This window comes from Chiloscyllium plagiosum, chromosome 19, assembly GCF_004010195.1.
Source record: "Chiloscyllium plagiosum isolate BGI_BamShark_2017 chromosome 19, ASM401019v2, whole genome shotgun sequence".
NCBI lineage: Eukaryota > Metazoa > Chordata > Chondrichthyes > Orectolobiformes > Hemiscylliidae > Chiloscyllium > Chiloscyllium plagiosum.
In genome coordinates this window covers 24,120,046-24,147,105 of record NC_057728.1, presented here as the reverse complement: position 1 = coordinate 24,147,105, position 27,060 = coordinate 24,120,046, and the positions used below count along the sequence as shown (strand labels likewise).

The 27,060-nt window shown below is 38.8% G+C and overlaps 1 protein-coding gene across 1 annotated transcript in view; it reads right to left on the bottom strand.

The window, feature by feature from the left end:
• The window catches only part of cacna1c (calcium channel, voltage-dependent, L type, alpha 1C subunit), an 890,104-nt gene that overhangs the window by 440,082 nt on the left and 422,962 nt on the right, over nt 1-27,060 (bottom strand). The window contains exon 10 of the mRNA XM_043708872.1: nt 12,165-12,255. Within this exon, the coding sequence (XP_043564807.1) occupies nt 12,165-12,255 (91 nt within the window). The remainder of the gene's footprint in view (nt 1-12,164; nt 12,256-27,060) is intronic.

Genomic DNA, 27,060 nt, shown 5'->3' with positions numbered 1-27,060 from the left:
CAATGGAGTATATAGATATTGAAAGATTGATTGACATGTTGCTGTCCAGGTATTGTCTATTTATTCCAGATAAAAGTTGCGCCTGTGAAAACTCATACGGGGCCTAATTAAGTCTGCTTTATAGTAGAACATGTGGACCATTTTTCATTGCAGTCCTACTCAGGGCGCTACCATTATCTCTCACATAACTTTGATGACTGCTTTAGTGCCATTTACTACCAAATTGGAAAACTTCATTAACCTTGCTTTCAATTTCCAATTTTCCCTCACCCTGACATTGTTTATCACTGACTCTTATCTTTCTTTCCTTGGCTGCTCTGTCTCCGTTTCTGGTGATAAACTATCGACGAATATCTATAAAGTCCACAACTTCAACATTTTCTTTCTTTGTATTTCCTTCCAATATGTATTCTATTCCATTCTCTCAGTTTCTTATCTGTCTCAGTTATATCTGAACTGACATATCCTGCATTTTTCTCAACTGAGGATTTACTTTCCCTGTGTTTGAAAGGACCCTTGATTGTGTTTGTTCTGTACACACTCTTCTGCTCTCACCCTATCACCCCTCTCACAGAGCCAATGATAAGGATACCACTCCATCCACTCCAATAACCTCTAAATTCAATGAATTACTGTTCACCATTTCTATCACTTTCAGCCTAATGCTAGCAGTAAATTGCACTGTGGTAACTCATCCAGGTTCCTTCAATACCCAAGACCACCTTGACGGAACTCCACCACTGACAAGTTCATTTCAAAGTCACACACCATTCTGGCTTGGAGCTATATCACCACCATTCTCTTACTGACATTGGACAAAGTCCCAGAACTTCCTTTTTAACAGCACTGTGCTACCCCTACACCCCAAGGACTGCAGAAGTTCAAAAAGGTAGCCCATCTCCAATTTTTTCATGGCAATTAGGAATGGACAATAAGTGATAGCCTAGCTGGCGAAGAGCATATTTCACGGATACATTTTTTTTTAAAAAAAAGCAAGCACCCTCGCATCCATTATGTTTTCCAGTATTCTGATTAGACCATCCCCTCCTTGACACACTGTATCATTCCTCAATCACTTCCAACAACCCCATTTTCCCACAAAAGCCTTCCATGCAACTGTATCCAGCATCTACCTTTTCAATCTCCCATCAGCTGGGTGCCAACATTCCTTCTGAATGAAACCATGATTTATTTATATTTCCTTTCAAATTTCAGTACATTACATTTACAAAGTACAATATTGCTTCTTCTAGACAAGGAAGATTAAACAAATTGAGTGACCCTCTTGTGAAACATCTCTAGTCACTCTGTAAGTACCAGGCGAAAGTGAGGACTGCAGATGCTGAAGATCAGAATCAAGATTAGAGTGGTGCTGGAAAAGCACAGCAGGTTAGGCAGCATCCGAGGAGCAGAAAAATCAACGTTTCGGACAGAATTCCTGATGAAGACACCTGCCGAAACGTCGATTTTCCTGCTCCTTGGATGCTGCCTGACCTGCTGTGCTTTTCCAGCACCACTCTAATCTTGACTTTGTAATTACGAGCCAAGCTTTTGGTCACTCGTCGTTTAATTTCCTGCCCCATTCCTACTTCGGCATCTCACACTGTTCCCTTGAAGATCAACGCAAGCAAGAGGAAATGGACCTCATATGACTAGGAGAAAGTGAGGACTGCAGATGCTGGAGATCAGAGCTGAAAAATGTGTTGCTGGGAAAGTGCAGCAGGTCAGGCAGCATCAAAGGAGCAGGAGAATCGACGTTTTGGGCATAAGCCCTTCTTATGCCCGAAACGTTGATTCTCCTGCTCATTTGACTGGGTACTCCTTATTGAAATAAAAAAAATTCAGATTATAACTGTGCCAATTTTTTTTCCAGACAATAGGTGATAATACTGCCTCTGGCTATAACATTTTCTTCTTTATTGTGCCATTTATTCAATACCAGAGAGGCCCCACTGAAGGAAAGAATTGGAGCAGATATTTGAACACTTTTATGAACTTCAATTACAGAAATACACATCACAACCATTAGTTTCAATCTCATCCTATTTATAGAAGCACAAGTGAATCCTTGTTTATTATATGTTATACAATTAAACACAATATTCAACTCAAAGTTTATCCTCTCTTTAAATAAAATTAGATTTGATGTATACAATGCATCACAACTCATTACATTATTAAGGTCTTCCTGTTCCTTATGCTCCTCTCTTTAATAATATACTTATTTGCCTGTATTACCTTCATTTTCATCATAGGATTCTCTTGTAGCTCGGCTATTTCTAGATCTAGCAATAATTGGGTCTGCTATTCTTTGAATCACTGGGGAATGCTTTACCTGAAAACTCAACAAAATGACTGTTATGCCTAGATTGTTTTAAAGCAGTTGGCATCTCTTCAAATCGCGTTTCCTTCTCCAAAAACCAAACACAATTTAGATCTAGTTGATCCAAATGAAATGTTTACAACAATCTAGCAATTATTAATTAGTACAGTAAGATGAGGTCTACACTCATGTTGGTGAATAATAAAGCTTTATTAAACATTACTATATACAAGATATGAGAAGAGGACATCTTACAGATTTTGCTTCCAATGTCATTATGATAGTTTCTTAAGTGCATGCTCAGTATCTACTCTTAAAGTCAAGGTTTGGTTACCCCTTACTCCACATCTTTTTACAATTCATCCCTATAAATAAACATTGGTTACATGCCTTCCACACCTCTCCTCTCAATCCCTCCAGCAAAGTCTGTGCACTTTACAGAGAATATCTTTGAGGTTTCACTCAACTGAAGGTGGACAAAATTCCTTTGAAAGTTTTGTGTGGGTTTGTTGCATACCAAACTGCTTCTATAAGGATCCTCTGTCCTTACATATATCACTGATGGCCGTGTAGGCACGGTGCCCTCTTGAGCATTAAGTTATGCAGATGATCTGGCCATTAACTTTTTAGCAAAAATGAGACAATAGTGTTTCTTTGAACAATGCCATTTGGTGTTCAGACAAGATATGATCTTATTTGTTACGGCCTCACAAGTACAGTGCCTCACACAAATAAACTCTGATCTGCACCTGGGTTCCCTTTCTTCAAAATGGACAGGTTGTGTCTCTGACTGAAGGCATAAACTTATTCTGTCCTTTAATGCCCTTCTTTCTGAAGTATTTTTTTATGGTCCAGGATTGTGATATTTGGCTGTTATACATGGGAAAGAACTTCTTGCACTTTTGAGTATGTGTAAGTACTTCTTTCTTAATGACAGAATATCAATATTCAGTGTCATTAAGAGCTCTGGACGCATAGTCTGGCTATCTGAACCCATCATGTGGATAGTACATTTGTCTGCTGAGTCTAAAACATTAGGAAACAATCTCAGAATAAGGTGTCATTCAGAGGGTGGTGAATCTTTGAAATTCTCTACTCAGAAGATGTGGAAGTTCACACATTGAGCATTTTCAGGAATGACATTGATAGACTTTTAGATACCAATGAGATGAAGGGATATGGAGAATAGCATTGCAAAGTGGCACTGAGATGATTAGCTATATACTCATTGAATGGCTATTATGTCTCGACAGGTTGAATGAACCACTCCTACTCCTATTTTCTATGTCCAGTAATCTACTTCTTCAGCAAAGTATGTAACATTGCAATTTGCATTACTTTGGCCTAATTGGTAAATTGCCACATTCTGGATAACCCAGTAACCAGTTTCTGTGTTAAACTTTTTATTCTTCTATAAGATATGGACACATTAGCAAAACCATTATCAAAGCAGATTTACTTTCTTCTTGTTTGGGTCTTGGGCAGGATTAGCAAGGCCAGTATTGTTGCCCATCTCTAATTGTCCTTGAGAAAGTGGTGCAGAATCATCTTCTTAAACTGCTGCAGTCCATCTGGTACAGGTACACCCATATTGCTCTGGCAAGGACATGGAATGTACACTGGGTAGGGGGCTTCAATATTCATCAGCCACACTATCAACATCCTGGGAGTTACTATGAATGGCAACTGAACTAGACCAGCCACATAAATACCATGACTACAAGAAAACATCAGAAGCAAGGAATTCTATGCAATGCATAAACTTGCCTTGGTTCTTTTGGTAGAACCTTCCAAACACATACTCTACAGCCTAGAAGGACAAAGGTAGCAGCTGCAAGAGAGCACTACCACCACTTCTTTCATGTGTAAATCACAAAACCATTTTTTTTAAAGTTGCATTCTTGGGTTTAAAAAAAAGGGTTTTGTGATTTACATATGAAAGAAGTGAAACTATCACTGTATTCTAACAGAAGAAAGGCTTAACAGACGGTCAATTCTTCAATGTATAATTTCAGTTACATCACACTGCAAATTTTTGCTATAAATTCTGTGTTACAATCGAGCCCTCCACAATCACCTGATGAAGGAGCGTCGCTCCGAAAGCTAGTGTGCTTCCAATTAAACATATTGGACTATAACCTGGTGTTGTGTGATTTTTAACTTTGTACACCCCAGTCCAACAACGGCATCTCCGAATCAGCAATTTGTGGTTTAGCAGTGCTGATTCTACAAATTAGCTTCACCTCAAGATGAGGGGAAAGGTTCTTTTCCCTCTCTGTGATTATCAAAGGAATGTTGACCCACTGCATCAAGAACTGAAGAGTCAGATACCACAGGATATTTCTGAAATGATGGAAGTAAGCCCGACATTTTATCAGATCCTGTGGGTCTAGTGTCTTGTACTGATTGATGATAGTATGGGCACAGCCCTGAACTGGCACGGAACTAACCTTTTCTCTTCTCCCTCCCCTATGAAATCTTCAGCAAAGATCATGACTTTGAGCCATTACAATAGTAAAATAGCTGAAACTTTCCCTGACTTCTAATTAATCACTGATAGTATTTACTGCCCCACATCAAAGCCTCAAATGCAAAGGACTCTCAAATACCATCCGATGCCACTAGAATTCTAAAAGTTCTGCACTGGATTTACATATTTTAAATCAATCTTTTACGTGCAGCATGGTGATACAGTGGTTAGCAATGTTGCCTCACAGTGCCAGGGATCCAGTTTGATTCCAACCTTGGGTGACTGTCCGAGTGGGGTTTGCATGTTCTCTCCGTGGGTTTCTGCCAGGTGCTCTGGTTTCCTCCTATAGTCCAAAGATGTGTAGTTGAGTGGATTGGCCAAGCTAAATTGCCCTATTCTGTCCATGGATGTGTAGACTAGGTGGATTAGCGATGGTAAATGTGGGGTTATGAGGATAGGGTGGGATTCGCTTCAGAAGGTTGGTGCAGACTCAATGGGCTCTGCATTGTACGGATTCTGATTCTGTTCAGATGTGTTACGTCACATCTTTTGGACAGGTAGGATTTGAATACAGACCGTCTGGTTTAGAGGTAGGAACACTACCATTATGCTGAGTGCCCGATCTACGTAGTATCTTGTATTACAGATAAGAAGACAACATTTAACAAAGAATGGTAAGGAGGAAAAAGAATTATGACCGACTTGAAACATTCCCTTCTTAGGGTATTGTCGGTGAGTCATACTGAGAGCAGGCAATCAGTTTCCAGTTTCATTTCATAAAAATTGAGAACCAGTTGGTGCTCAAAGCGAGCCAAAGGTTGTTTCAGATATTCTCTCATTCCTGAAAGTAATTTACCTCAATTCAGGAATTCATTACTTTGCATCCCAGTTGAGAAATGGGCATATTTGAAAGGGAAATAAGTAAGCTGCCCAGCCATAGCCTACTAGAGTACTAACGGGACTGAATGTTCCTAATTCCTAATGTTTTGTAATTATTACTATTAAAAGATATAATAAGGTACCAAAAGTAAGTTCATTAAGTCAGTAATTTACAATAGTAAACTTAAACTTTAATTAAAATGAGGAGTAAGCTGCATAGTCAAAGTAAGGGAGACTTCGTCAGAATGAGATTGAGACAGTGAGTAACAGGAATTTTGGGAAAATATGGGAATTTGGGCAGAGGGGTATAGAGATGCTTTAATTAAGGTTTACTTCAAGAAATAAAGTTTCCAGCAAGAGGTGACCAAAAGAAGAAGTAAGTATGGATCAAGATGCTTCCTTGTAGTTAGACAACAGTGGGTGATGTCATGAGTGAAAGAGCTGATTTATGAATAGGTTTGGTCAGTATTTCTAATCTTTAAAGTGAAAGTTGCATCATTAGTTTATGCTCCAGTCTAATCAAAAAGATGCTAGGGAGACTAGAATACAGGAGAAGCAAAGCTGAACAATGTGGTAGTGTGGAGCATAGTATAAATCATGAGATGAGAGAGGCAAGTAGCATGGGAAATGCAGTTGTCATGGATAACTTCAATCTGATTGTAGACTAGGCAAACCAATTGAGCACTAAAGCTGTGGAGGACAAGTTTCTGGAATATATTAAGAATGTTTTTCTAGAGCAATACGTTGAAGAGCCAACTGGAGGACGTGCTATTTTAGACCAAATATTATGTAAATAAAAGGCTAATTAACATACTTGTTCGAAAAGAACCTTTATGGATGAGTGACAAAAATATGATATTTTACATTTTGTTTTTTGAGTGAGGTAATTCATTCTGAAGCAAAGCTGTTAAATTTGAATAAGGGAAATCAAGAAGCCATGAAATATAAATTAATTGAGGACAGGAAAAATACATAAAAGGACACAACTTTCCATAGGCAATTGATATTATTTAAAGAGGTATTACATTACTTACAGTAACTATACATTTCTTCATGATGCAAAACCTTTACAAAGGTATTAGAGTTGTGCAGCACGGAAACAGACCCTTCGGCCCAACTCATCCATGTTAACCAGATATCCTAACCTAATCTAGTCCCATATCCCTCCAAATCCTTCCTATTCATATACCCATCCAGAAACCTTTTAAATGTTGTAACTGTACCAGCCTCCAACACTTTTTCTGGCAGCTCATTCCATTCACGCACCACCTTCTGCGTGAAAAAGTTGCCACTTAGGTCCCTTTTAAACTTTTCCCCTGTCACCCTAGTTCCTGCTAGTTCTGAACACCCCCACCCCAGGGAAAGACCTTGTCAATTTACCCTATCCATTTCCCTCATGATTTTACAGACCTCTATCAGGTCAGCTCTCAACCTCAGAGGCTTCTGCTATAGACGCAGAAAATAGCACCATCTTATTGCTCTAAAAAAGCACTTCTCCAGGCTAACCTAATACTTATGGTTTATGTTTTTAATCAAGAGACAGATCTCAGTAAAACACATAATCAAAAAAGAACCGACTCTACTCACTACTGTAGATTTACAGCAAGATTACACTTAAAAACCGTACACTTCTCTGTTCCTGTGCTGTGAACTCTCCAACGCAGGTTCCTCAAGGTCAGCTATGAATTTTGCTGTTTGTTAATTTTTCCGAGATGCACTCGGATGTCCAGAAATACTTGAACTCAAACAGCAAAGGTAGTAACTGTGCAAATTCACTGCTGTGTCAGATAGCAGCATAGGTTTCTTCTCTGTCTTCCTCCTTTTTAAAGTGCCATTGTTTTGATCTTTTTCCCCCAAAATTCCAAAACAATGCAATAGCATACAAAACAGGAATTGCTGCTCTTTGCATTCAAGGAAATCACCCCCAATACCTAAAATACCTCAAAAAAGGAGCAGCTCTTACAGCCACAATTTTTCCCGTCCTCCATCTTGGATTACCCATTAGTCAACCATGACTGATAAAGGAAATTCAGGGCTATATAAGATAAAAAGAAAAAGCCCATAATGTTGCCAGAAATAGCAGTAATTCTGAATATTGGGAGGTTTCTAAATACAACCAAGGAGAACCAAGAAACAGATTGATAGGGAAATTAGAATATGAATGCAATCGAGCAAAAACATATAATGGACTATTAAAGTGTCCATAGACATGTAAAAAGGAAACATGTGGCTAAAATGAACGTGGGCCCTTTATAGGCAGAGTCAGAATCATTTCTAGTGGAAAATATAAGCTAAATTATTAATTTCTGATATTTCCACTGAGGAAAATACCAGAAAGCTCCCACAACTAGAGATTCCAAGTGATTAGGGAGAATGAGAACTTGAAGGAAATTAGTGTTAGTAAAAAGATTGTAGAGGAGAAATTAATGGTGCCCAAAGTTTATAAATCCTTATGTCCTGATGATTTACATCCTAGAGTTTTGAAGAAGGTGGCTATAGAACTAGTCAATACAATGTGAATAACTTCCAAAATTTGGAATGTTTCCTGCAAATGTTACTCCACCATGTAAGAATAGATGGAGAGAAAAACAGGGAATCACGAAATTGTTAGCCTTACATCAGTAATAGAGAAAATGTGAGAATCTAAGACAAAGGATGGAATAAATAGATATCTTATTGATAATGATCTGTTTGTAATGATCTGAAGAGTCAGCATGGAGCTGTGAATAAAAAATCACGTTTGATGAATTTATTGGAGTTTTTTAAAGATACAAAATTGATAAAGGGGAGCCAGTGGACATAAGATACGTAGGTTTTCAGAATAAGGTAACAATCTGATAAAGTGCTCCTCCACTTGAATGGCTCCCTGTGCCAAGGGTCCGTGGTCAGTTTGCTCATCCTTTCTGCAGAACTTTGTAATTGCAGGAGCTGAGGCTCCTCAGTTTTAATCCTCGGGTCCTCATATCTATCACAGTTGCATTCATACTCTCCTGTCCCTGATCACAGAATCATCGAGACTGAGGGATGTGCCACCCTCTGAAGCAAAGTATTCAGGTAACTTTCCCCTTTTCTGTAATGGCACAATGTCTGCTGCTAAGACTCTAGCTCCTCAACTCAGATCTGAACTTCCTCAAAAATATGTACAGATGTTTTCGATTTAGATCACATTGGTGTCCAGCAGCTTCCAAATGTTTCAGCAGCAACACATCATCCATCCTGTCATCAGTATTGTACTTGATTTAATTTATAAATTTATTACTCAATATTCCCTACCCTTTTTACACTTTAATGTAATAATGTCTTGTTTTTAACAAGTATAATAAAAAAAGACTCATGTCAATCCAAATTTTAAGCAATTATTAAAAAGGGATAAGAAAAGCACTGGAGAATAAACAAAACCTGAAGACCTTATTTTTATTTTGAAGACTACAAATATTCACCAGTCCTATTCACCAAACAGCTTCTTTCCCAGTACTTGTGTCATGGTATGGTTTGTAACGCTACTCCACTGCTAGTCTTACTGAAGACCAGTCTCAGTCTATGCCTTTTATCCTCTCCCACTCACCTCTTGCTCTTGACAGTTTATTTCTTGCAGTAAACTCTAGTTAAAGCAACACTATCTCACTCTGCACCAAATTCCAATTTGAACCAAATTTCTAATAGCGTAGTCAGGACAGTCAGCCTTTGCCTCACTCTGCTGCAGTTTCACAATAATCGTGCAGTGAACAAATCCCCTTTCATATATAGATCTGTTCAGAGAATCTGACTATCTGTCTATGCTGCCCTGATGACTGTGACATAGGAGAAAACTGTCAGTAAAAGGTTTCAAAATTAATAAAGAGAATGTGTTGGAGTGACTATTGGAACTTTAAGCTAACAAAACATGAGGATTGAATGTGATGATTCCAAAGATATTGAAGGAAGCGAGAAACTAAATTGCAGGGACATAGGCCATAATCTTTCCTTGAATCGGGGAGGTGCTAAAAGAAAGTCTTTATTCAACTTTATTCAACAGGATAAGACCAGCTATGGATCAGTTAGTTTAATTTCAGTCGTGGGAAATTATTTGTGATCAAATTAGTGATCACATGGAAAAAACTGAGTTGATTAAGAAGAGTCAGCATGGATTTCAAAAAGGAAAATCATGTTTAATTAACTTGCTGAAGATTTTTAAGAGTTAACAAAAAGATGAAGAAGAAACAAAATATAATAAATGGATGAAGTTGTTTCATTTAATTGTGTTGCGGTAGGTTGGCATTTTATTATGTTGAAGTCTGGAAATTACAGCATGTGCAATTATCAAATAAACATCATCAAATATCTTCTTTAAATAATTTTAGCTAAGTCTGTTGACTTTTATATTGATTAATTAAAATGGCTAACCAAGGACACTGATACAATTGCATCAAATAATTATATGATAAGGAGAGTAATTTTCACCATTGTCGCACTTCAATTTTTTTGTAGACTGCTAAATTTAAGCTGCTGGCTCAATATCACCTTTCCTTTCAGCAGTCAAAAAATTCTCTGGCATTGTTTAATGTTGGTAATATTGATCTCAGAGTCAGATTCCCTTGCCTAATCCTCCCTGGCCTACTGGCCCAAGTTTAAAAACTGTTTGGCATGGGGAGGGCAGTTAAAAGGGGCTTACCCATCACTCATACACTGGCCAACAGCTATGTGATCTTCTTTAAATATGGAAATCAGGTTCAGATGATGTCCTCGGGATTCGATCTGTCATTTACACTGAAGCCTGTGAGGATTAGCAGGACTTCCCACCAGGCATAATCTGTCAGGAACATTTTCCTTACTTTAACAGCTAGGCATTGCCTACTGCTGATCCCACAGCCGTTTTAGTCACGCAGCCTATTGATGAGGTCCAGCAATTAAGCTTGAGCAAGCCTCAAGGTTTGTGTAAAAATTTGTAGCTCGGGTGCCAGTTATCGCTATTGTGGGTATAGGAGAAGAGAGGTCTGCAGATGCTGGAGATCAGTGTCGAAAATCCTGATGAAGGGCTCTGGCCGAAATGTCGACTCTCCTGCTCTTCGGATGCTGCCTGACCTGCTGTGCTTTTCCAGCAACACACTCTCGATGCTGTTGTGGGTATGCTTGTCGAGCTAGAAATTTGGATTTCAGACATTTCATCCCCTTTCTAGGTGACATCCGCAGAGTTGTGGTGCCTCCTATGAAGCGCTGCTGTACATTGTCAGTTGGAATTTATGTGGTTTCTTTCCCATTGCTTCCAGTTGCTAGTTCAGGTTGTTCATTGCAGTGGTCGGTACATTGGGTCGAGGTCAATGTATTTATTGATGGAGTCTGTGGATGAGAGCCTTACTTCTAGGAATCCCTGGCTGTCCTCTGTTTGGCTTGTCCTATTATTGTTGGAACCTTGTACATGCAGAGACTGCATGGAACACCATATAGGACAAACAGGCAGACAACTAACAACCCACATTCATGAACATCGATTGGCCATTAAACACCACGACCAGCTATCCTTAGTATCTATACACACAGATGACAATGACCACAGATTCAACTGGGACAACACAACAATTTGAAGAGCTTTTGCCCGAAACATTGAATCTCGAGATATGGGAGTGACCAATGCTGAAAAGTGTTATATTTTTGATGATTTGGAGATGCCGGTGTTGGACCTGGGTGTACAAAGTTACAAATCAGAAAACACAAGGTTACAGTCCAACAGCCTTAATTGGAAGCACTAACTTTCGGAGCGCCACGCCTTCATCAGGTGCTTGTGACAACCACCTGATGAAGAAGCGGTGCTCCAAAAGCCAGTGCTTCCAATTAAACCTGTTGGACGATAACCTGGTGTTGAGTGATTTCTAACTTTATATGTTTGATGACAGTGCTGAGGTCTAACCTACATATTGTCCAATAGAAATCTAATATACTTCAAAACTCTCCTTCAAAACTCAGGTGAACAAAGTGCTCATACTCACAAGATGGGCAGTAGTAGTAATACTGTCTTTTAAAACATTTATCCCAGTCATAAAATAGATTGCCGAGCTTGTAAAACATCAAAGTAATTTATGGAGAAGTATCACTGGCCTAAAATGTAATGAAAAATTCCATTTCCTCAGGCTGGCCTGCATTTATATTAAGGGCATCAAGAGTCAAACTTCAACAGCCCTTTCCCCAGTAGTCACTGTTGAATTGTTTTAATATTGAGGGGAAGAAAAGTAGTGATTAAATAAAAGGTATATTCAATTTAAACTGAACAGAAAACTAACTGTTGCATGATGTATCAATTAATACAAAGAATTTGTGTAATTTTGTGTATTTTTAATTCAGAATCACAATTTTAAAAGTCTACTACATTATAAATTCATCAGGTTGACACTCCCACCAAGAATATAAAGGAGGATTTTGAACTTGTTCCAGAACTGAATTACTTATTATTGTGTTAAATTGAGCTAGAGATGGATTTCCTGGCCCTTGCTGAACTTGAAGCCAAAATAGTAGACTTACCCAACTTTTGTGCAGCAGTTCAAATCTTCCAATTCTGCCCCAGCCACATTCTCATGATTCACAGACTCAGTTTCACTAGTGGGCATGCTCACTACAGAAACAAATAGGTAAAAAAGGAATAAAAACAAGAAACAAAAAGAAAACAAGATTAATGCAAAAGTATCCCTACATCTGAAAAATATCGAAATCAATAAATTTATTGATGAACGATTAAATGCTGAGTAATCATTTTATTGAATTAATAGCATCAAACATCCCATTGCAGATCCCCAAAAAATTAACAGTACACAAAATAATCAGATATTTTGAGAAATTTTATCCTCTATAAATACATATTGTTCCGAAGGGAAAAAATCATTTTGTCAGTCTTCAAGCTAAACAATATGATGCAAGCATAAATTGAGTGAGATGAATAGCAGAAATCTAATTGAAGAGTTCAATGGGTTTTTAATTACAATATTGAGGATTATTACAGTAAAATACAGAATTATTACAATGAAATAATCAAATTGATCCATTCAGATGATATTTTAAATGAGTTAACCTCTTTGTTAAAATATCCAATTGGTAAATGGCATACATTTGTTTGCAATTGCTCATTGTTATGATCATTTTCAGCCTATATTTTCTTTACTAGACTTTTAAATTTCAGTGAAATGCAGTAATTTTAAAATTATCATTTCTAATATGAGGTTTGCTGGGAGCCACAGTCAAATTTTAATATCTTAGCAATGAACCATATTTTCAGTGATAACACAATTTAAATATTGCTTAAATATTGTATGATATCTGCTTCAAATCTTGAACATTGACATATAAACAAGGAGCAACAAGGTCCTTTGTGCCTGGTCCATCATTCAATATTATCTTGGCTAATCCTCTGAGTTTGATGTCATATTCCTGCTCTCTACCCATACCCCTTGATGCCTTTAAAATCTAAAATATTATCTACCTATTTCTTGAAAATATTCAGTGGCTGAGCTTCCACAACTTGCTGTGATAGAGAATTCCATATGTGCACTGAACTTAGAGAGGAGAAATGTTTCCTCACATCAGACCTAAAAAGGCTATCCCATATCCTGAGACTGTGACCCCGGTTCTAAATTATCCAACAAGCCAAAACATCCTCCCTGCATCTAATCAGTCCAGCCCTTTTAAACTTTAATATGCGTTTCAATCAGATCCCATCTCATCCTTCTAAATTCCAATGGAACCCATTTCATATTTAGCCACAGAATATGCATCTGCCACATATTTGCCTACTCACTCAACTTGTTTAAATCACTTTAATCCTCCTCAACATCCAACCTGTGACAATGCTGCTCTTTTGCCAAGGTTATTCTGTCCTTTTTTTGAAAAGGGTCATAAATGCAGGGGTTCTAATGTGTCTGGTTTGTATGAGTTTGAGTGCCAATTTGATTATAGCTAACAGATACTGCCTCAGGCAAAGGGCTTTCAAGCTAAAATAAAACTCTTGTACAATGAAAGTGGATTGGCTAGTTCTCCCAGCTCAGCTTTTCTTTGGATTGTTTTAGTTTTAGCAGCCTGGCTGTTCAGAGCTGCTAGTCAGTTTACACTGGGAATCCAAAGAAACAGCTACAGTTTAAGGAGGTTCAATGCTACATCTCTCTGACATCTCTTCTGTAAGAACCTGTGTTTGATTTTACCTATTTTTATGCCAAGGGGTATTTATAGGGATGTTGCAAGTATTTGGAACAGCATCATTAAGTTGCAATAGGGTCGACTTGGTTTTCAAATACTAATGTTATTCTAACATCTGTTTCCTTTTGTTCATGTATAAATAAATGCTGGTTTGTCTAAAACTGAGCGGTTGGGCCAGCCGTATCACTCCTGGAATATCCACTTTACACCAGTGTAAAACAACCAGAAAAGTTAGGGTTTGGGCTATCTTCTTGAAATGTTTTGAGGGGGTCTGTCCTGGTTCATAACAGACCACATTCCTGGATCTCATGTGGTACAACATGGATATGGAATGCATTGATTTAAGTTATGAACCCATAATTAACATTTGGTGAGTCGGCTGACCAAGTATGGAGAGTTTTTGTGAGATAAGTAAAGATGGATAAATCAAAAGTGATCTATATTATTCTAGACAGACGCAAGACCAATGAAATGAAGAGTGGTGCAAGGGGATGGTGGTCAGCTGAAGGAATGCAGATCAGCAGAATATTCTTCCTGATCAAAAAAAGTGGACAAAATCTCTGCTTTAGAGTGACAACAAGAGATATCTACTCCAGTTCCTTAACGAAAGATGGTGCAAGTCTGCAAGGCAGATCCTTCATGACACAGCACACTTTGTTGGACTTGGAAGTGAATGTCATGCTCTGTATTAGAACAGCAGTAAAACATATCTGTCGGTGAAACTAATCCAAGCACTGTTCTCCAACCAAGAAGACGCCAATTATTGCTTCATAGTGCTTGTTTGGCCAGTTCCAGTCAGCATGTCAACATAAATAGCCCTTACATTTATGCCTTTGCAATATGTTTGGCATTCTGCAACAAAATTTATGTTAAGCTTTCTTTTTGCACAGGAAAATGAAACAACAAATGTACAATTTATCCTCACCACATTTTCAATTACTTTGAAAGATATTTGTGGTTTACTTTTATGGATACCACTGTTTATTAAATGCAATCAGCAAAAGGTTTGAATGGAATGGGAAAGGTGAAATCAATGGAAATCTGATCACCATCAAAGATCACTGCAACACTTCAGAAGTAATGGAGGTAATTTGATGTTTTGCAATCTCTAACTAAAGAACTAGACAACATCAGATTGTAGTCCAACAGGTTTAATTGAAAGTACAAGCTTTTGGAGTGCTGCTCCTTCATCAGATAGCTAGTGGGCAGGATCATTGGACACAGAATTTATAGTAAAAGATCAAAGAGTTATACAACTGATGCAATGTATAGAGAAAATCTAGATTGCTGTTAAGTCTTTAATCATTTATAATGGGGTTGCAGCTTTTGGTTCATTAATATGTAAATTCCAGAACTTCTTTCATTCCCAAGGTAACTAGAAATGAAGTTACATTTCAGGATACGCAACAATGCAGAGTTGCGGAGCAGAGGCAGATAGGCAAGTTTGGTACGCATGTGGATGGCCTCAACTGGGATCTTAGGTTCATACCAAACTACAGGTGACTTCACTACACTATACACTTCTCACACACTCTTAAACACGATCACACTCACACAGACACTCTCTCATACATACACTCTCTCAGACACACATGCACACTCCCTATCACAGGCGTATACTCTGTCACACTCGCGCGCGCGCACACTCTACCAAGCGTGCGCGCGCGCACACACACACTCTCACACACACAGTGCAACACCGGCACCTCCACATAAACTAGAGAAACACATTTGTTGAATACTGAAGTGTGAAACAATCGATTTCAAATGCTCAGGACTAGTTGTTTTGCCACCAAACCAATATTCATTGTGCCAATTAACAGTCGCAATATCGTTGTGATATTTTCAGAGCAAGTCAAAAATTTCATCTCCACAGAACTAACAAAAACTGGAAAATGATGTACTTGCCATGGATGGACACACCTCATCCACACCATTAAGTGTTTTGGAGCTTGTGTCTTGTTCATGCAAGAAATTGCAGAGTGCACAAGAAAGCTATCACCTTCCCTGTAATTGGCCTTGCACTGACATCTTCTTGAATGTAGATTGAGCAATTGTCACAACTTTGCCTGAGACTTCTCAGGCTAAGATAATTCAAATGATAATGTTTCATTGATTTGCATATTTAAGACAAAATAAGTAAATAGATAATAGGTAACAAATAGTAAAAAAAAAGTGGAGGGAAAGAAGCACACCACTCCATACCTCTACCTCAATCACCAATCTCTATTTCCCATCTCTTTCTGATTGGAAGGACTGTTTCTGGCTAAATGAGTACACATTGGTATGTTCGATGATAAACATGTACAATTTTTTGTCTGAATTTCAAATTATCTTGCATAGAATAAATGGTTGCTCTGGTCAACTTCTGCCTAAGTAATGGACATAAAACACCAATATAAGTGAAGTCATCATAATTCTACCCTTCATAGAACTGCCCTCTCATTAGAGGGTGATGGTGGTTTAACCTAACAGTCACCATGCCTCAAATAAGGGGAGAGGTTGAGAAGGAGACCCCTTCACAGTAACCTCAAGGAGTCCAGAACTAGACCGCGAGAGGGGAAAGATTTAAAAGGGACTTAAGGAGCAACTTCTTCATGCAGAGGGTGGTGTGTGTATGGAATGAGCTGCCAGAGGAAGTGGTGAAAGCTGGTACAATTACAATATTGAAATGCATCTGGATGGGTATATGAATAGGAAGGGTTTAGAGGGATATAGGCCCAGTGATGGCAAATGAGACTAGATTAATTTAGGATATCTGGTCAGCTTGTACGAGTTGGATCGAAAGGTCTGTTTCATATTGTACATCTCTATGACTCTAATGCAAGAATTTAACCTGTGCTTTTGGCATCACTCTACAACACAAACCAACTGTTCAACCAACTGAAATATCTGATGTGCATTTCATGGCAAACAAGGATAAAGGCCAAGTGCAGAAAAATATGATTAGATTAATTAGGTGGTGCGCAGATGCGGTGGGCTTTCTTTCTCAGAGGTCCTCAGTGATGTATGTTTTAACCATTTCTTACACCATCAAATTCAAATTCAAAATTCAGTAATAGTGGTCATATGACAGTATTACTAGTGGAAAGAAAGTCCATAAGATTTAGAATTTTTCATTATTTTTGGCAAATTTTCAATACACACTTTTCTTCAGATTTGTAGTTTTTTTCTTCAGATATATTTTAAAAACTGTTTCATTGGTTTTAGAGATTACCAAGATGAGAACTCAAAATCTAAGACAGGTAAACAGGCTTTGGCATGGGCCTATCAAGAGCAGAGACACTTTATTCTGTAATTATGCACACAGGAACTGACTTGGGAGTGCTATTACTTAGGAGGTTTTTTGATTGGATGCCTTTGTCATCTCTTTCTAAGATCTGTGTCATGTGTGGTGTAAAGTGTAGTAATTGGAGCAAGGTCAGCCAGGTGGGGCAGTGTGTGTGTTCCCAGGTTAACAGCTCCAATCAGGGAATCCTGGATGACAGTTATAAACAGGAGGGTCCCTCCCCTTCACTGTTTTGATCACACAGCACTGTCCCTTGCTGTAAAGGGCAGTGTTTGTCACTGGCCACCCGGGTGTTTTCCTATCTTCCTGGTGGTGGAAATCGAATAAAGATTGGTGCACTTTGTGTCTTTCACTGTGTCTCCCACCTGCACACACACACACCATGGGTGCTGGGGATAAAATAAGCACTACCGCACTTAGGTGGTAGTGTGGGGGTTAATATTTAAATAAAAAAAAAGAAAAAAGAAAAAAAAAAGAAAAAAAAGGTATAAACAGGAGATAACAGAAAAAAAAGGAAAAAAAAAACAGGAGGGTCTAAGTACTACCGCACTTAGGCGGTAGTGTGGGGTTAAAAAAAGAAAAAGGTAAGAAAAAAGAAAGAAAAAAAATAAATAAACAGGAGTGGGGCCTGGGTGTCCTTGGGAAAAAAAAATAAACAGGAGTGTCCCCTTTTTGATTTTCTTAAAAACCTTCTCCTCTGTTTTTGGCTGCACTTCAGTCCCACGCTCCTGATCTTTGCGCACCCGGTACGGAGGAAGGAGGGCAGGTCTGAAGACCTCCTCGTGGGTCTGCTCCTGGGCCTGGCCAAACTGGCCACCAACAGGTCCAGGCAGCGGGCCGTGGAGGGGGTCGTTAAGGCCGACTGCCTGCCCCTCTTCCGCGGTTACGTTAGAGCCCGGGTGTCCTTGGAGAAGGAGCACGCGGTGTCCACCAACACCCTGGAGTTGTTCAGGGAGAGGTGGGCGCCGCAGGGAGTGGAGTGCATCATTTCTCCCTCCAATTCTATTTTGATTTAGTCCCTACCCTCCCCTCCCACTGTTTTTGATCACACAGCACTGCCTTTTGATGTGAAGGGCAGTGTTTGTCACTGGCCACCCGGGTGTTTTCCCATATTCCTGGTGGTGGAAATTGAATAAAGATTGGTGCACTTTGTGTCTTTCACTGTGTCTCTCACCTGCACACACACACCATGGGTGCTGGGGAAAAAATAAGCATTACCGGACTTAGGTGGTAGTGTGGGGGTTAACATAAAAACGATAAACAGGAGTGTCAGGGGTTCTGTTCATTTTAGGAGCCTGCTCTGAGGTAGCCAAGTCAGTGTCATATACTATGCATGGGTAAATAAAGAGTGACTTGGTGATGGAAAACTGGCTGTGCGCAGAGTTATTTCAGAACGCGTATAATCTAAATGTGGTTTCTTTCCGGACTTATGTGGTCTAGTATGTTGGAAGGTAGCCTCCTTCCAGTCTCATGAAAAAAGCCTTGCGAACAAGATATGGTGTATTGCATCTCTGAAGCTATTTACAGGTTATAAGAATAGGTTCTACATTGCGACAAAGACTGTTGCAAGGACCTAGAATTAGGTCGGTCACCTACAAAATCTCCCACTACGTCCACATGATGTCATCATAGTGGTTGGAGCTTATTGCACTCAATCAAGTGATAGCCTTTTCAGATCCTTCCAGACCAATAAACAACATTAATATATGCGTGTTCAATGCTGACAGAAAGGATTGGATATTTCTGTCCTGAAATGAAGAGAATGGAGACAGAATAACAAACAAAATGGCAGTGGTGGTGAACACATTAGTTTGCCAAATCTTTTCCCAACTTTTCTGACATTCAGAGTGGAGTTGGGGGCAACTAAACGTATGTACCTTGTTAATTGGGGTTGTTAAGATTATTTGGGAGCTTGCTCAGAGCTTTAATTCTGGAAACAAATGCACAGGAGAATGAGGAAAATAATGTAAACCATTTTCTCCATTGGTGGCAATGTTGGATTGTTAGATAAGTGGCAACAGGCATTAAGTATAAATCTGCCATGTGCTGAAATTTAATTAGGAGGAATGTTGTGATGCAGTGATAATGTCACTACCTCTGGGCCTACGTTCAAGTCCCACCTGTTCCAGAAGTGTGTAATAAAACTCTGAACAAGTTGCGAATGAAAATATCTACATGCTAACAGAATATTGTTCGAGAGAGGAGCTGTCAATAATATGTTGTTTAATTGTGGCTGACTGATAAACAGTATCTGGAAGTAAAGACTGGCCATATCAAAAGTAAGGATTACAGTTTTGTTGCACTAGCTAATGTGAATTTAGGCTAATGTGATAATGCTTTGAGGTAGAAAGGTTTCAAAACTTATAACATTTGTTAAATTTTGTTACAAAGTATGTAGCAGGCAATTCATGTATGGGTGTATCATATAAATATTTTGAAATTAGGTTCTGTATGGAATTTTGAAGTCTTATACATATCATTTGGACATGTGGAACAACAGATTATTAGTAGGAGGCAAAACTGCATACTTTAAGCATACGCATAACATGCTCATTGCTATAATCACCTCTTGGTAGAGATCTACTGAGTTAATAAACTAAGACAGTCAAACAGTTACAAAAGTCATTAACATGAAAAAGAATCAGGAGACAGTGAGATGTTAAGTTGTGAAATTTATATATTTTTTAACATCAGTTATTGTAATTTTGGGCTTTTAGTTTGAGTTAGTAACATATGTTTTCTGTGTGCCAGAACCTAATTAATTTGTAAGTATTTTTGTATCCATGGTGTTTTATTTTAAATTTGTTTGAGATCTTGCTTTAGAATTAATAGATTTTTCTGCACCACTAATAGAATTTTGATCACGTTAGATTGTTTTGTAACCCAGCAAGCTAACTAATGAGGCTGCAAGGTTTGTCAGAAATTCGTGGAACTTGTTTTTTTAATCTTAAGGGAAATACCCATACCTTGCAAAGAGAGTTTTTATTTATTTACTATGCGTTCTCAGGATGCTGGTGTCACTGGCTGACATATTGCCCATTCCTTATTGCCCAGAACGTAGTGAAGAGTGTGACGATGCTGTCACTTTAAGGAGGTTGTTTTGTCCTTTTTTTTGAAGGAGGTCGTGAATGCAGAGGGGTCAAGGAGGCTAGTTTAATAATGGAAAGGGAGTGGCCTGTTATTCCAGTTCAGGTTTTATTTTCCAGTTTGTTTTAGCTGTAGCAGTCACAAGGTATGAGAGTCCAGGAGAGTTGCAAGCTACAATAAAGAACTCGTCTGACTTTCTTCTGAAATCTCTTTGGGTTTTGTTCCCTCCTGCCTGTAAGAATCTGTGTTTGACTTTACCTTTTTGACAAGGGGTGGGTTTATTGAATGTTACTAAATTGGTACTGTTAATTAGTAATAGTTACTGTATCAGGTCGATTAAGTTTTCAAATAGATAAGTTATTCTAAATTCCGTTTTCTTTTGTTCATGTTTCAGCAGTAGTGTTTAAATAAATTCTATTTTGCTTAAAGTTTAGTGATTTGAGCAGCTGCATCACACCTGGAAAATCCATTTCACATCTGTCTTTAAAATAAAATGTTAGGATCTGAGCTATGTTCTTCAAATATTTTGAGAGGTTCTCATCTGGTCTACACCAGATTGGGGGGCTTGCCTTGGATTGATTCTATAATTCCACTTTGAGTTTATGGTTGTTGGATTCAAAGGTGGCGAGTGGTAGGTGTTAGTGCCTTTTGTTCCGGGTGTTGAATTCAATTGGTTTAAACAGTGGTCGGTGTAGTAATGGCTCTTTCAGTCACTGACAGTTGTCTGAGAGTGGAAGAAGTGACTTGGGGGTTTTACAGAAGGTAAATAAGGCAAAGCTATTGGAATTGGCAGACAAGCTGGAGTTGGGATTGCCTTCGTCTGTTTGAAAAAGAGGTAATTACAGCAACAACTCAGCATTTAAATTTGCTGGAAATGCCATCAGAATTTTTGGAAATGGCTAGAATTCAATTGCAGATGAAGCAACTTGAACATGAAAAGGGACTGAAACTGTTTGAATTACGGTTAAAAGCAGAGGAAAGAGAAAAAGAAAGAATCATCTTAGCAGAGAAAAATGAAAATGAAAGAATCATTTCGGCAGAACACAAAGAAAAGGAGAGAAAGGCCCTAGCAGAAGAAAGGGAAAAACAGAGGGAGGAAAGAGAGAAAGAAAGAGAGTTTGGCACTTTAGAAAGTTAGGAGAAAGTGAGGACTGCAGATGCTGGAGATCAGAGCTGAAAAATCTTTTGCTGGAAAAGCGCAGCAGGTCAGGCAGCATCCAAGGAGCAGGAGAATTGACGTTTCGGGCATAAGCCCAAAAGGATTCCTGAAGAAGGGCTTATGCCCGAAACGTCGATTCTCCTGCTCCTTGGATGCTGCCTGACCTGCTGCGCTTTTCCAGCAACACCTTTTTCAGCACTTTAGAAAGTTGACGTAAAGGGATGGAGATGAAGGTCGAAGGTAGGTTTAGTGAGGAAGATAAGGATAATAAGCAACCCCATCGAGCGAAAGGCCTAGTGGGGATCTGTTTAAATATATCTGAGCATTGCCTAAATTTGATGAGAAGGACGTAGAAGCCTTTTTCATTTCATTCGAGGAAGTGGCCAAACAAATGAAGTGGTCAGTGACCAGCTGCATCACGCCTAGAAAATCCACTTCACATCTGTCTTTAAAATAAAAAGAAGTTAGAGTCTTAGCTACGTTCTTAAAATATTTTGAGTGATTCCGTTTTGTTGATCCAAACAAATTTCGCAGGTAGAGCTAGTGAAATATTTGCATCACTATCAGAGGAGGTATCTGAGGAGTATGAGGTGGAGGAGAAAGACATCTTATCTGCAATAGGAGCTTGTGCCAGAAACCTGCAGACAACATTTCAGGAATCTAAGGAGGGACTCTGGTCAAATATACATTGAGTTTGAAAGGATAAAACAAAGTAACTCTGATAGGCAGATAAGGGCATTAAAAATAGGTCAAACATCTAAGAGAGACAATTATTTTGGAGGAGTTCAAAAATTCACTTCCTGAGGTAGTGAGTACTCATGTGGAAGAGCAGAGTTAAAATGGCAAGATTAGCAGCTGAAATGGCGGATGATTGAGTTGTTCATAAATCAAGGTTTGGCTTCCAACATCAATTTCAATCTGTGGAGGGATAGAAATTGGGGAAAAATAAATCCTTAGATGGTAAGGGAAAAATAAATCTCATTGAAGATAACAAAGATAGCTTACCACAGGGTAAAAGAGAACCCAAGAAGTGGAAATTGAAGTTAAAAGGCAGAGGTTTTTTCACTGCAATAAAGTTGGCCACATGAAGTCACAGTGTTGGTGGGTTAGAAAAAGCAGTGGAAAGGTGGAAGAAGGAAAACAGGATAAGCCAGTGAATTTTGATAAAGTGGTAAAGGAAAGCAGAGTGGAGGCTAAAAAGCTGCACCAGAATGTAAACCTGGTCAAAGGTTGGTTGAGAAGGAAGTGCCAGATTTTCTCAAACCATTTACTTGCAAGGCTAAGGTTTACTCATATATGCCAGGAGCAGCAAGTAAGGTAGTTACAGTACTATGAGATACGGGATCATGTCAATCATTGATGTTGATGGACGAGAAGCTATGTAACTCAGAAGGGTTATTGCCAGAAGTGCGAGTACGTGGAATTCATGGCGAGACAAGAAGTGCTCCCTTATGCAGAGTGAGATTGGAGTGTCCAGTGGTGGTAGGAGTACTGGAGAAACTCTTGGTTTCAGGAATACAATTTGTCCTTGGTAATGATATAGCTGGACCACATGTGGGCATGTTGCCTACTATGGTTGTAAAGCCAGTAGAGAATCAGGCAACTGGGATTTTTCCTGACTGTGATAACAAGGTTAGAAAGTCACCAATTGAAACAGAAAGAAAAATCAAAGAATACAGATAAGGAAGTTGAAGTAGAATTATCAGAGATCATGTGTGATCAAATGGTTCAGACAAAACTAAGAACAGTTGGAGGACAAACTGGATACTTTTAGCTCAGAGAAATTAACTGAGTTATAACAGAAGGATGAAAAACTAAAACAATTGTACCAAAAAACATACACAGAAGTAGACTCTGAGTGTATTCCTGAATGTTACTATCTTAAAAATGATGCCTTTATGAGGAAATGGAGACCATCACACATTCAGGCAGATGAGAAATAGGCAGAAGTTTATCAAGTTGTATTGCCAGTGGGTTATACAAAAGGGGTGTTATAGGTAGCACACGAATTACAGTAGGAGGTCATTTAGGAGTAAGAAATACTCAAGCTAAAATATAAAAACATTTTTACTGGCCTGGACTGCATAAGGATGTGGTTGAATTTCACCAGACATGTCATACATGTCAGGTAATTAGAAAACCAGCATCTTTAATACCCATTCGTGCATTTGTTATGATGTTGAAGGCATGTACTGTACCTTTAAGAGAGAGGGAGTGCTGTTTTGAACTGGGATGAACTGGGAATTTGCAGGCACCTGTGTGGACGACTGGATGGCAGTCACAGTGTGTACTGGAAAATTGAAAATACGTAACACTTGGCTGTGAAATGGATACCTGAGTTTTGGTTACTGGTTTGACCAATTAAATTTAACCAATCCATTTAAATTATGCCCCACGATACTAAAACCCAATCGCGTATGAATTTATTGGCTTGCCAACACTAAATCAATGAGACAATTCTATGTTAGGAGTATAAGAATGCTGACTTTTTGAAAACTGGTCAGAGAGCAACTGGCATAGAGGGAGAAATTACTAATTGCCCATCAAACACTGTGCTCTTAAAGAAATCAGAAAAAAAAGCACTCTCTATCAAAGGTACCATTTCTTGTAAAGCTTATTCTTAGTGAAAAGAAAGACAACGATCCAGGGAGATCAACAGCAGGAAAACTGAAGACAGCAGAAAAGGCAAAGACAGTGTAGTTTTGAGATTAAGCTAAAATAATTTTAGTAAGTGCCTTATCTTTATAGAATTGCGGCAGTCACATAATAAGTAGTTAAGAGAAAGGGGGGCTTGGAGTTGTGAATAGTTTTTTTGTTTGATGTTCATTATTAGACTTCGAAAAATAAACTGATATTTTTTCTTTAAATAGTGGAATTTGGGAGTTCTCTGTCACTCATATTTTAACAGGTTACGAGACAGGCAAGCTTCTCGGGGTGTTTGGTTTAATTAACAGAGGGGTTTGACCTTCCATGTCGCAACAGTCTGGGGGCTCGTTATCCAAGATTTGGACAAATTTGGATAGATTTGAACAGATGTTGGGTATGAAAAGTCCCAGCAAATTTGGTGATTAGTGTCCTAGATATTTAAGTAAAACATAGGTGAGAAAATTTGTTTAATTTTGGTTACTTGTGGTTGGTTAAATTAAAAGTGAGGGAAATGGCTCTTAGCATTGCTAAAGACGCTTCCCAAATCTACCAATAAAAGAAAGGCAAAGTGAAGAATCAAGTTCAAAGAATTATAAATTGGACATTCCTCAAATTAAATTGAACAATGAGAAAGTTGTCAAAAATTGGGATAAATTATTGAGTTTCCTTCCGGAGGAAAATCAAAATGACCAGAAAGAGTTATTACTATAACATAGGGAGATATTTGGCAATAATCCCCATGGGAGACTGGTTAGCAAAGTTAGATCTCCTGGAGTACAGGGAGACTAGCCATTTGGATATAGAACTTGCTTGAAGGTAGAAGACAGAGGGTGGTGTTGGAGGGTTGTTTTTCAGACTGGAGGCCTGTTATTAGTGGAATGCTACAAGGCTCGGTGCTGGGTCCATTACTTTTCGTGATTTTATCAATGACTGGGATATCAGCACAAGAGGTATAGTTAGCAGATGACACAAAAATTGGAGGTGTAATGGACATCGAAGAAGGTTACCTCAGATTACTACAGAAACTTGATCAGAGAAGTGGCAGATGGAGTTTAATGTAGATAAATGTGAGGCACTGCATTTTGGGAAAGCAAATCTTAGCAGGACTTATACTTAATAGTAAGGTCCTAAGGAGTGTTGCTGAACAAAGAGACCTTGGAGTGCAGGTTCATAGCTCTTTGAAAGTGGAGTCACAGGTAGATTGGATAGTGAAGAAGGCTTTTGGTATGCTTTCCTTTATTGATCAGAGTATTGAGTACAGGAATTGGGAGGTCATGTTGTGGCTGTACAGGACATTGGTCAGGTCACTTTTGGAATATTGCGTGCAATTCTGGTTTCCTTCCTATCAGAAGGATGTTGTAAAACTTGAAATGGTTCAGAAAAGATTTACAAGGATGTTGCCAGGGTCGGAGGATTTGAGCTATAGGGAGAGGTTGAATAGGCTGGGGCTGTTTTCCCTGGAGTGTCGGAGGCTGAGGGGTGACCTTATAGAAGATTATAAAATCATGAGGGGCATGAATAGGATAAATAGACAAAGTCTCTTCCCTGGAGTGGAGGACTCCAGAATGAGTTTATAGGTTTAGGGTGAGAGGGGAAAGATATAAAAGAGACCTAAAGGGCAACTTTTTCATGCAGAGGGTGGTACGTGTATGGAATGATCTATCAGAAGAAGTGGTGGAGGCTAGTACAATTGCAACATTTAAATGGGCATCTGGATAGGTATAGGAATAGGAAGGGTTGTAGGGATATGGGCCTGGTGCTGACAGGTGGGACGAGATTGGGTTGGGATATCTGGTCGGCACGGACAAGTTGGACCAAGCGGTCTGTTTCCATGCTGTACATCTCTATGACTCCATGTCTCTAATTATGCATGATGTAGATATAGGAAATGCTGTTCCAATTATGCAACGTTCTTATAGACCTAACCCTTTAAAGTTGGCACTGGTTCAAAAAGAGATTGAATGCATGCTCCAAGACAACATAGTCGAAGTGAGTTGCAGTGACACACATAGTAATGGTGCCAAAACCAAATGGTACCCAATAGTTATGTGTAGACAATCGGAAATTCAATGCAGTTACAAAGTCTGATTCATATCCAATTCCACGTTTGGAAGACTATTTGGAGAAGATGGGACAAGAAACTTATATTTCTAAGTTGCACTTACTCAGAGGATACTGGCAGGTACCTTTATCTGAAACAGCAAAGACAATTTCGGTTTTTATAACAACGAATGGACTATACCAATTTAAACTTACGCCATTTAGTATGAAAAATGTGCCACCCACATTTCAAATAAACCAATAAAATAATTTCTGGATTACCCAATTTTGTGGTTTATATAGACTGCCTGGTGATCTTTAGTCACACGTAAAAGGAACATATGCAGCATTTATCAGAATTATTCAATTGACTTCGGGATGCAGGCTTGGTGATAAACCTGGCTAAGAATAAATTTACCAAAGCCCAAGTCACGTTCCTGGACCATATTATCGGACGCGGACAGATGGCCCCATGGAATGTGAAAACAAAGGTTATTGGGGACTTTCTCATACCATTGACGAAGAGAGCAGTACTTCGATTCCTCGGATTGAGTGGGTTTTGTTGGAAACTGCCAAATATTAGCAGTGCTGTTGCTTCACTGACTGACTTACTGAAGAGGTGCAAAATATTTCAGTGGATGGAAGACAGTCAGTAGGCATTTAGCAGTCTGAAAATTGTGTTAACCACTGCCCCAGTATTATGCACACCTAATTATTCAAAGCCATTCAAGGTGACTATCGATGTGAATGATGTGAGTGTCAGTGCAACACTCTTACAAGAAAACGATGAAAAGATAGAATGATTATCAAATATTTTTCCAGGAAAGTGAATATTCATCAACAGAAATACTCCACAATTGAGAAGGTGACCTTGCGCTTGCTGTTGGTGTTACATTTCCGCATTTATATTGCTAGCAATGTGTCTGAGACAATTGTATAAACTGATGATAACCCATTAAAGTTATAGAGTCAAAGACAAAAATTCCAAACTGTTTACATGGAGCTTATTATTG